The sequence below is a fragment of the Uloborus diversus genome, chromosome 2, assembly GCF_026930045.1.
Source record: "Uloborus diversus isolate 005 chromosome 2, Udiv.v.3.1, whole genome shotgun sequence".
Taxonomy (NCBI): Eukaryota; Metazoa; Arthropoda; class Arachnida; order Araneae; family Uloboridae; genus Uloborus; species Uloborus diversus.
Window position 1 is genome coordinate 98,156,943 of NC_072732.1, and position 12,170 is coordinate 98,169,112.

The following is a 12,170-nucleotide window of genomic DNA, read 5'->3' on the forward strand; positions in this document are numbered from 1 at the left end:
AGGCTGGAGAAAGGTAGAAAAGAAACGAGGCAGCCATGAGGAGAGTGAGATAAAAATCCCAAGATTTGAAAAAAGGAACTGTCCTACCAAGAAAAATATGGTAGAGGCTAGCATATACAAGAGATAATTCCCTCACCTTGATGAACCTGTTTTTTTTTTTTTTTTTTTTTTTTTTAAATAATGGAAACACAACGCAAAGTTTTTTTTTTTTTTTTTTGTAAATTTGTAATATATATTGCTTAGAATTAGAACAACAGCGACATAACCATCCTAACTTGTCAGCGGACTAGACCGTAATTGTCGAAACCATAGAAAATGCGGTGTGACAGTCTTCCGATAATGGGTAATCAGATTCAGTTTTAGCTTGCGGCTGGGACGAGGTACATCTTCTATTGAAAACATACACTTTGATCTATACCTTCACAAGGTCCTTCCGGAGCGCATCAAGAAGAGAGCCTCAGGTAAAACAGGCATAACATCTGGAAGGGCTGAGTGACCATTGTCTCCTGCGTTTAAAAAGAGCATTTTATTCCTTTATGCCCTTAGGAGTACTTTATACCCCCATCACGAAACATTACTTGAATGTTTAAAGAATTGGAAAGTATTTCGGGATTATTACTTCCACTCAATAAGTTAGTTAAAACCGACTTCTTTCGGAAAAGCTTAAATACTGTTTTGTCCATTTATTTGAAGAAACCACTTATTTGTAGAACGAATCAAAATAGTTTTTTAATTTTTAATATGTCTTGTTTATTTTACGAAAGATGACGGTTTAAAACGCCACAATTTGATAGTTTTAATATATGTATTTGATTATTAAAAAAAAGTAAGTAAACCGAATGATTTCGAAATTACGGTGTTTTTATTGCTCAGTTAATTTTGTGCGGTGGTAATCGAAAAAATGAACTAAATTCTGTTTTTGTTAATTTAAATGCCGTTGTCAATGTCTTATGAAAGTTTTAAAAATCAAATGCACAATTTTAGACCCACAAATACTAAAAGGCAGAATATAACTGTAATAAATAGCTTTTGAAATCATCGCGTCTTTGAAACGAACTAAAAATAATAAAAAAAAAAGCTCCCTAAGCCTTGTGAAGATTTAATGCCCCATACAGATTCAACATGCCTTACAGATTGCCTGAAAAGTTAGTGATTGTTAATTTAATAACAATCAAAATACTTGCAATATTTAAAAGGATAAACATGGGGTGCATGCACTACATGACTATAAAAAGTATAAATAGTACATACACATATATATTTTCACGAAAATAAAGCAATTTCGCATTTTGAATATTTTGGGAATTTACTATTAATCTAAACTGTTGATAAACTTTAAAGACTGGTGTTATTCATCTTAAATTATCACATTAACTAACATTCATTTTAGCAGCCGAATGAATGTTGTTCATTTTCTCTGTTTGAGAATGGCTGCTATTGAGTTCTTATTTTGCAATGAAGGATCAGTAAGACAGGAACACTCTGACACCAATTATTCGTTGCTCAGTGCTCTCATGGTCCTTTTATATTAAAAGTGGAGAAATTATACATTAAATTAAATTTAATTACATACCTGTGGATGCAAATAATAATTAAATAAGCTTGAAAACACTGCATCAACAAAGTAAGGATGCTTGAACTAGGTAATATCACAGAAATATTTCCATTTCATACTCATTCTAATTACACAATGATTTTCCACCTTTTAAAAGTTCAACATGCCTAGAAAAAAGGAAGTCCGATAAGCTACTTTGGAGATTTTCCGAAACAAACAGGAAAGAAGCTGTTGTACAAGTAATGGACAAAGCTACAGTGAAAGCATTCCATCCTTATCTAATGCTACATCACAAGATGACACTTAACTAATATAGAATCAGCTAAATCATTCTATATCAGTCCCCCCCCCCCAAAAAAAAACCTTGTAAAAGTCACTACTGTGTGTCAAGACGACATGAAATTTAACTTGTCAAAGACAATAGCTCATATCAAAACCAAAAGACAACAATCATTCATTTTTTTCAAAATCGCTAACTCAAAAAATGCGTATCGCTGTTCCCACTTACCATGGGAATAGTGAGATAAAATTATATAATTTCGTTTTTATTTATGTTTTTTTTCTCTCGTTCGTATGAATTCAGAGTCATTCTATTTCCATTTTTATAACACTTATTAGAGTGACAAATATTGTACATTTGAAAGAATTTAATTTCTGTTTTTTTAGTAATGAAAAAGATAATTGAGTTTTCGTGTCTTACTGCACCCACTCTTCCCCTACATACTGAACGCTATAGCATTGTTTCATCTTGCTGATTTTCTTTTCATTGAATGATTCAATTAAGAAAAAAAATCGATAAACATAAAATATTTCCATAATTCTTTTACATCTGCTTTTAAACACAAAGCCTGACTATGATGAACCTAAGATCAGGGCTCGATTTTTGATTCAACCCCGCTCCCTTAAGCGACATCTTTACTTATGGTTAGTTCACTCACATTTTAATTTATTTGTTTACTTTTTGCTGATAATGATTGAAATTTGAAAGCAAGAAGCAGTTGGTATATACCTATAACAATGCTTTTGAGCTTTCGTTAAAAAAATGATAAAAATGTTTTAACAAATTTATTGATAGTAATTTTGGGGTCCTTTCGGATTTATTAATCAGGATCCATGTTCCGTCAGCCCTTGCCATAGTCAGGCACTGCCTTTCATTACTTTCTCAAGTCTAATAGAAATTGTTTCAAATGGAATTGCGAATGGGGAATATCCTCCTGCAATTGAGATTCGGTGGAAAAATGAGAACGTTCTTTTTCCTTAGAAGTAAGTAAAAAATGTTCCAACGATGAATAGTACGAAATAATATTTATTTACCACGATTAAAACACTAACATAAAACTCTATTTTTAATGTACACATACACCCATTCCCTTTAATGGTAATTTTCACTTAAGAGAATTTTTCTTAGACATTAGGGTAACGGCACCAGTAACAGACATGCTAAAGACATCGCTCTCGGGTTCACTCCATTTTCTGAACCTTTTCATGTGTTTAAACTTTTAAAACTATTTTTATCTCATGCAGCAACATCTCATCCAACGTTTGGCTGCTTCTAGGACCTCAGAATTAGTTAATAATATTTTTATTTGCTCAATTTTGAAAAAGGGTGCTATCCCAGTAACAGACACCGACAATTCTGATGATACCCATTAAAAGATAGGGTGAGGAAAGGATGAGTAATGGACAGAATTACCTTTTTCTCTTCAAAATGAGCAAAAGTTTTTTATTTTTAGATCTAAAACCTTATTAAATTCAAATGAACATGAAACACGGGCAGACCTCGTGGTGGCTGTTCATAACCTTCCACCACTGCCTTGTAAATACCGACTGGCTCATAAAATTCCCTCTGGTAATACAAGATGGTTACAGTATCATCAATTTTATCCGTCTAAAAGTCTTACAATTTAAATCCCAAACTTACGACTGTATGTTACTGGACCCTTGTCTGTTACAGGTGCCGTTACCCTATTCGTCAAGATTTTTATTTTTTTATTTTTCAGATGCTCTGTAATAAAATTGAAAAAGTGTGCATAAAAATTTAGATTCAAAAGTGGATAACAAAGTAACTAACTTTAATAGTTTTTATTATATTTATAAAATTTGAATGTGTTAGGAATTTAATGATCTTCACTATCAGAAGTTTCTGCTTTTCCATCTGCTTTATGCAACTGGATTCTGTATACATGTTTCATTTTTCTTTGCAACGGAATCTCATTTCCAGACCTTCAGGTATTTTAATGCTATGCAGTATTAAAGTGAATTTTTTTTTTCGATGGACAATACTTTCTTCTTTGATTTAACACATATTCCTCAAAGATTTAAGACAACTCTTTCTTTTTCATTTATCTTACAAGTTGGTAGTACTATACAGTGTTTTAACATTTTCTGGCTTTAAAACACTGATTATGTTGAAAACAACTTTGAGTAGATAAATTTTCTTTTGAAAAAAAAAAGAAAATAATCTGAAAATTTTTAAGAACACTTAGTAAAAAATAGAGATATTTTAGTTGAAACTTTTGGAATAGAGCCAATTTCCCCCCAGAAAAATCTCGAAAACAATCTTTCTACTAAAGATTAACACACAATCAATTATTGTATCTCAAATTTCGTGCATCAATTGATACGTCTGTTAAACGGAATTGCCCTAAAGTAATATATTTGAAATAATAATTATATATTAAGCCCAAAATATAATATTTTCTTAGTAGTTTTTCGGTTTTTGAGTTTCTGTTATAAAATCTAAAGTGTATAATGGAATGTTATTACTGTAATTAAATTATTGAATAATCTTAGTGAGTATTATTGAATAGTCTCTTGCACAGGAATATTCTGCAAAATATTTTCATTGATAATCTTACATCTCTAGCTTCTTATACTGTCTAAAATTTTAACTTAAAAGTAAAGAAAACTCAGTGTTGGGAGCTCAAAGCATTACTTTAAAGAAAAAAAAAATGCTAACAAGCTAGAGTCACTTAATTACTATCAATACTTCATATTTCAGTTCGTGAACGTTTAAAAATGTTTCAAAATTCACGCATTAAAAACATAAATTGTTTTATTATTTCAAATTCCATAACTCAAATTAACAAACCGATTCCAGTAGGACCTAAATAAGAGTCTTCATTTTTGAATATTTGGATTCTTTATATCCCAATAACTATGAAGTAAATGCTTAACTCAGATATTTTGAAAAAAAAACTCTGTTTTGTTTGAACCAGGCTATTTATTCTCTAAGAGAGTACTGATTGAAGAAGCTGACAGACCCGCATTTCCTGCATCTTATAATCTTACTTTGAATTATTTTAGTTTTGAATAGTTTTTTCTCCCAAGACTTATTTTTGTTTTCTCGAGATATTAAGCTTTTTTAAAGTTGCTCTTCATTTATTTTTGCATTTACGTAACAGATGACTATAAAAAGAAAGATGAAAGCGAAAAAGAGAGCAAAAGTTAGCACAAAGAAAATTTATGCCTTAAAATCCTCAAACAAGACTATTTTTAAATGCATAAAAACTTATACAAGAAAGTGGTAAAAAAGTAAACTTCTCAACTCTTTTTTGAAAAAATTAGCTAGGTAGCGTTAAAAATGACCTTTCACACACACACGTAACCACACAAAAAAAAAATAATAATAAAATAAAATAAATAAATAAATAAATAAAATAAATAAATAAATAAAATAAATAAATAAATAAATAAATCAAATTACTAAATAAAGAAAATTTTAAATGTTGAGTTTCTGTACATACTTCAATGTTAAAAAGTTTGGACGGTTTCGAGCCGATTTTTCGTGAAATACTTGAATATTTACTGGTACTCCTGGAACCAGTGGCATAGCGAAGGGAATGATAGGGGATCATAAACCCCTATCCCTCCTATGAAGCAGCACAATTAAGTGTATGAATACACATGCAAGGGTCGTAAACTGCGCTTTTCGGCTTTTAATTTCAAAAATTTTCATGTAACCCTATGAAAAGTTACTCGCTACGCCATTACCATGCAACCACTCATGTTCCAATTTATTTAATCTACGCAATTTTATTTATTGAGTATTGTGCTTGCTTAAAATCTAGATCTACCCTTTACATAACTATTGAAGTGACTAAACCACTCCAACGTTTCGTTTAACTTATCTTTAAATTTTAACGCGCAGTGTAATCGTATGGACAATAATGCTACAAATCAAGTGTAGTCACGAACCGCTCCAAAGCACCTCAGCTAGAATCAATCTGATTAAAAATCTTTGTGTGGCAGAAAAAAAAAAGAATCTTTTCTTTAAATGAGTAACTTAAGTGACTTCCAACATAAAATCTTACCTTTTACCAAAGCTACTTCAAATTAACTTTTTGCCAAGGTAATTCAAGAAATGTACGTGTTCTACAAATTATAGTACATCGAACTATATCATGTTATATTTACGGTCTGATTTTTAAGATCTAAGGATTTTATAAGTTTTGAACCAGAATTTGAGGAAACAATACTCTGTTTTAAATTGAGTGGATTCAGAAAATCTGAGCATCGGTGTTTCACGAAATATTATGAATTACAAAGCGCTTCCCCGAGAACACCAACTTAGCTATTTGCTTGCCGTTATTACTTGAAGACATGCTTCTTGTCAGCAATGATCTAATTTAACGAATTTAAAGATGAGTCAGCTTTTAAAATTTTCTTTTTGCTTGAAAATGGAAAATAATTTCTTTCAAGTTAAAAGAAATATTTGTGCACCAATGAAAACGTCTAACTACAGATTTGAAATAACTTGCTTAAAGGAAAAAGAATCGAGAAAAAATACCTAACTTCTGGGAGAAACTAAGACAGAACTTACATTCCATTACACTCAAAAGGAAATGAGAAAAGGTAATGAAATATCTTTTGCTGAAGTCGGTTTTGAAGAAATTGTATTATTTGTAATATATATATGTGTGTTTATTTATTTCCTTTTAATTTTATTTTATCGCTTTATACTATGTGCCAAAAACTGTATATTTGAAATATTGTATTAAAGTGTCAATGATATTTATTTCTAACTTTTGTGTTTATTTCTTCAATTTTAATAAAATGCTTCGCAAAATATTCCATTCCAATAAATTAGATTTGATAAAAAGCTCATTTCCAATATTTCATAACCAGCCCCTCCGTCGATGACTTTAAAGGGGAAAACCAGTTTAGGAGGCAGAAATGTCAGTGTTTTATGAGAATTTTTTCAACAGGGAAGGAATAATCAGAATTTGTTCAAACTTGAAAGATATTTTATTCATATTTTGAAGTACATTTTGTAATTTTTTCAAGTCATTTCTGCCAGAAATAAAGGAGTTAAAAGCTTAGAGCAGGAATATAAATGGAGCAAGGAACCCTAATCAATGGCTTAGCAAAAGCTGAGGCTACGACTCCAAGTCACGTGACTCGACAACAAAGAATGGTTGACTCCTTTTGCGTGAAACGAGCGAAAGAAACCTGATTTCTTCCAATACTTTGCTTTGAAATCTATCACGTGACTTGGGGTCTTCGGTTCACGTAAGAAAGTCTTCACTCCTCCATTTTATCTGTTCTAATGGTTAGAAGCTGATGTCCATGGATGGTCGCCATTGTTGCTGGTGTGCATTTCTGAAGTCACAATTTTTATCTGTAATCATTACAATTTTTTTTTATCGTTAACAACATATTTCCTCAGAATATAAACCTAGTTCTGATTTTAAAAACAAAATAATAATTTAAACTTTGACGTTTTGAATTCAAATTATGTTTTTCGCAATCACGAGTGTGTGTATGTAGGCGTGTGTGTTCGTGTGTGTGGGGGGGGAATGTTTGTTTGTGTGTGGGGGGTTTGTGTATGTGTGTGTAGGCATGTGTGTTTGTGTGTGGAGGGCGTATGTGTGTGTAGGCATGTATGTTTGTGTCTGCGTGCAGGTATGAGTGTTTGGGTAATTGTGTGTGTGTATGTGTAGGTGTCTGTATGTATGCGTGTAAGTGTAGGATATTGACGCAACCTGGAGACGGTTTTTGCTAGAGGAGCAGCATCGTGTGGCCGGCCGACGGTGGAGCTGCAGTGGGAGGCGGTGGGAAAAGAAAATCATAGGAATTCAAAACCGTCAAGTGAGAACAATAAGCAATCGTGATTGCTCAAAAAAAAAAAAAAATCTTTCTTTTGAGGTGTTTGACATCAAAAATCACGTTTTTCTGCCATTTTTGTTCACTTTTTCGCATTAAAAGTGTTTTTCTTTTTTTAATGATATCATCATTCCAGAATTAAGTTCATAAAGAATGTAATTGGATAAAGAAAATTCACGCAAAATTTCAGAACGATTGGTCTATAACGTTTTGTGCTAGAATACACACCAGTTGAAAAAAAAGGCAGTTTCGAGAAAAACGCGATTGAAAAAACCTGCTGTGAACATTTTCGAATCCTCACAGTTTTTTAAGTGATCATAGCATAGCATTGGAAAACGGAGTTTTAAATTGAAATTTTGGCAACATATTCTTGAATAGTTCTACTAACATTTCATGACATAAAAAAAATTAGATTTTTTAATCCATCTAAACTAGTTTTCCCCCTTAACGATTGAATTACGATAGAAATTTTAAGTACCATGCAAACGCAGCATTGTATTATTTGAAATTTCTATCACTTAAAATATATTTAAAAATATTTGATGTTGAATAAAATTTTCTTAGGTGCAAATTCGTCTAAAATTTAAAGCCCTACTCCCTAAAAATAATATGACATATAAGTGGGGGAAGTAGTGTTGACTGTTTACCAAGCCGAAATTTGTCGAAACTAAACTGTAATGTTCATGAACGAAAGTTTTCAGTTTTTGACAGAGCATTTAATAGTTTACTATGCTTCCTCGAAATCAATTTTTCATACCTATTTAATTTGTCCCCCCCCCCAAAAAAAAAAGAAAGAAAGGAAAATAAAAATAAACGAAAAAGAAAATTCGCAGTGGATCGTAATGCACCAGGATGGTAAAAGAGTCGCGGGAAAAAGTAAGTTAATTGGTGCCTTTAACACCCTCTTGAGATGAAATTTAATAAACTATGTTAAAAGTGCAAGAGGCGACTTAGGTTGACCAACTCTCATCTAGTGTCCTAAAAAGTTGTAAATAAAAATATAGATACGTGTAAAATATTAGAAAAATGCCTGTTAATACTATTAAAAAACCAAACAGAGAAAACAGATAGTATCTATGTAAGAACGACTTCCGGATGAAAGAGAAAGATAAGGTTGAGAAATTCACCAACTTTTTTATATTTTGGTGCCTTTAACGCCATCTCGCGATGAAAATAAAATAACCTCTGTTAAAAGTATAAGAGGCGACTTAGATTGACCAACTCTCATCGAGTGTCCTAATAAGTAATAGATGAAAATGCAGATAAAATATTACGTACACAATTTTATAGGGTTGTCTAAGCAAAAGTGGTCAAATCACAGGGTTACCGCCTTTTAAAATTCCAATAATTGAGTAGGTTTTCTGCAAGTATTTTCAAATAAAAGAAAAAGTGTTTCAGAAATCTGCAAAATCTTTGCAGATTTCTTGCAGAATTTGGTATAAACATTATATAATTTTTTTCCTGTAAAAATGTCAGGTTTTGAGCCGGATAAGCATCATTTATAGGAACTTCAAATCCGCTTCTAATTTAAAAATCTGTAAGAATTTTGCAGATTCCTACAAAATTTGTCGATACTAGCAGTAAACCTGCAGAATTACTCAATTATTGAAACTTCAAATCAATTTAAATTTCATGATTGGACCACGTTTGCTTGTATGCAACCCAATAACATCGTGTTTTTAATATTTTTATCTACAATTTTTATATATAACTTCAGGAGGAGGAAACTCGATGAAAATAGGTCAACCTAAGTCGGATCTTTGACCATTAGCCGAGGTTGAGAAAGTTCAAAACCATTTGACTCAAAGTTAGACGTTCAATGCACCAAATGCTAGCGTTATTTTTTACAGGAATACTTTCACTTTGGCAACTTACATAAAAGAAATCTCAGCAACCAATCTATAATGGGGGCAAACCTAACCTGGCAGCATTGTAAAGGCTACGCAGATCTTAATCACAGTGTTGCGATGCTGCCGGGTTAGGTTTGCCCCAACTATAGTTTATCTTCAGTTATTGATCAAGTTTTTTGAACATAATTGTAGTTTGCTACGTTCTATATTTTCTTCACTTTTTGCTCGGTCCGTACTTGCGTTTCACTCTTACGTTTCATTTGGCAGAAGATATCCATTGACAGCGTTAAGCAAATTGATGTACATGAGATATTCCTTATTAATTGCTGATAATTTAGTTATACTGATTGTTTAATGACAGTACCGGTTCCGATAGTCTCACAGGAATTCAAAGTTTAGCAAATTAAAATAGAAAAAATTTCCAATGATTTTTGTCTTATCTGTTTATTTGAATGAATACAACTAAAACAGTACCGTAAATGACTTACATAAACATATAAAGCCCTATATTTAAACATCACAAAACATTTTAATTCAGTAGATCAGTTTTTCTGGGATGTAAAGCATCTCATTTCACCTATTAAGGGTTAAAATTCAAAAAGGGCAACAAATTCATCATCATATAAGCTCATAATTCTTAAATATTTAGTTTAAGGTATCCGACTGCGTTCGAAGACATTTTTTTTAAAAATAACCTGGACACTTTTTTAAATGTTATTTTTTAACTACATATGTTTCAAAATTATGAAAAAAATGTAAAAACAAGCTTTTAAAATATTATTTTTTTAAAAAATGGACAAATTTGAAGAAAAATAGCGAGAAAACGTGTCTTACGCTAACACCTATGGACAAAATTTGGTTCTAATCACTCACAAACCCTTGTAGTAATACATTTGTATGACATTAATGTGTGTTTTGCTCTAAAAGTTTTTTTTTTTTTTTTTTTAAAGTACTGAAATATAGCCGAACAAAGTTCCTATACTGGTATTTTTTGCGGAAACAAACGCCTTTGTTTAAACTTATCCGCATGAAAATATTACTTAAAAATAAAATTAAGCTTAGCTTTTAGAGGAAAACATCAAGCATATTACAAAGAACTATCTCAGAAAATTTCACATCAATATTCGAATAACTTTTTGAGATATCATTGTTACAGTAGACAGCTTTCTTCAAAAATACCGTTCTTCAGAAAACGCGTTTAAATGCAACTTCCGTTCTGGAGTTCAGTGTAAGACTCTGTAATAATACAGCTATAACTCCAGTTGTGATTCACGTAGAGTAAAAACTAAGACAATTTTGGAAAGCTAATGAATCAGACTACAAAATAAAATCATAAAAACAATTACGAATATTTCATCGAAAATGTCGACAAGAAATACATTTCCCACTGCCCCCCCCCCCTCACATGAGAAACAATATAATATCACTAGTAATGTTTTAGAATGAGGCAGCATTTTCTTACTGCATGAAAATCAATCTGCAAGGAATATCGAACTGCTAGCGTAACATTATCTGTGAAAGCACAACTGGTAAACTGACACATGATTACTTTTTAATAATTAAATGAATGCAGTAGTTTCATAAATGTAAGAAAAAAAACCTTCTCTGCCTTTGTCATTTAAACAAAACTATTGTAAATAATAGGACTCGACCGATGGCATTTTTTGGCCGATGGGCCGATGCCGATTGTTCAAAGATGGCCGATTGCCGATGGCCGATAGTTTTCCTCCAAATGGCCAATTGCCGAGGGCCAATGCCGTTGGCCGATGGCAAAAAAAAAAAAAAAAAAAAAAAAAAAAATCTGAAAAAAAAAAAAAAAAAATTGATAAGACTGTCTGGGATTTAAAGGATCATTGATTCATTTCACTTTACTTCCTTTCTACGAATAAGGAGTTGTAATCACAAAAAAAAGAAAAAAAATAGATTTCGTCCTAAATTTTTATTTTACAATCACCCAATTCAAACTTCTCAAGTGTTTTCGGCACATCTGTACATGCATATGTACGTAAGAACATATAGATGACCGAAATATTCATTTTGAACGCCTCCTTAGTTAATTATCGCAAATTCTCTTGTGATGTCATCAAGCGCGTAAACTAGCGCCACTCAAACAAATAACATAACATTTCGTCGGATTTAGTTCCGTGTGACCTTTACCTGTTCCCAGCAAAAAAACATTTGCATTGACGCCGCTTTCTTCCGTCAGGAGAAGATAAAGCTGCATCACAGAAGGTAGCGAAAAATGGCTTCCAGGAGTTTTCCAAAAGTTATATGAACACTGGCAGAAGTACATAGTCCCTCAAGGTGAGTTTTAGAAGGTGGATGTGCTTCGGTAATGTGAACTATTCTGTAGAAGGTTTTATACATCTTGTCCCCCAAACTTTTGGATCATACTACGTACAATCTGTAGTTATGCTTCTCTTTTTTTTGACTGCTGTATGATAGAAGACAAAGAACAAGAGCCAAAAAAAAAAAAAAAAAGAAAGAAAGAAAGAAAGAAAGGAAAAAAAGGAAGAAAAACAAAGCGACTGTTTAATAACCAATTGTTTTGTTTTGTTTTTTTTTAAATTGAACATATAACTAAGATTTCAGTAATATCGTAATAATGTATGGATTTAGGTACACTAAACATAGTTTAAAAACATTAAATTATGTTGTTT

The 12,170-nt window shown here is 31.7% G+C and overlaps 1 protein-coding gene across 1 annotated transcript in view; it reads left to right on the forward strand.

Annotated features, from left to right (window-relative positions):
* The first annotated feature begins 8,502 nt into the window (after nucleotides 1-8,502).
* Nucleotides 8,503-12,170, forward strand: part of LOC129216446 (glucosidase 2 subunit beta-like) — an 88,415-nt gene continuing 84,747 nt past the window's right edge. The window contains exon 1 of the mRNA XM_054850659.1: nucleotides 8,503-8,536. Within this exon, the coding sequence (XP_054706634.1) occupies nucleotides 8,503-8,536 (34 nt within the window). The remainder of the gene's footprint in view (nucleotides 8,537-12,170) is intronic.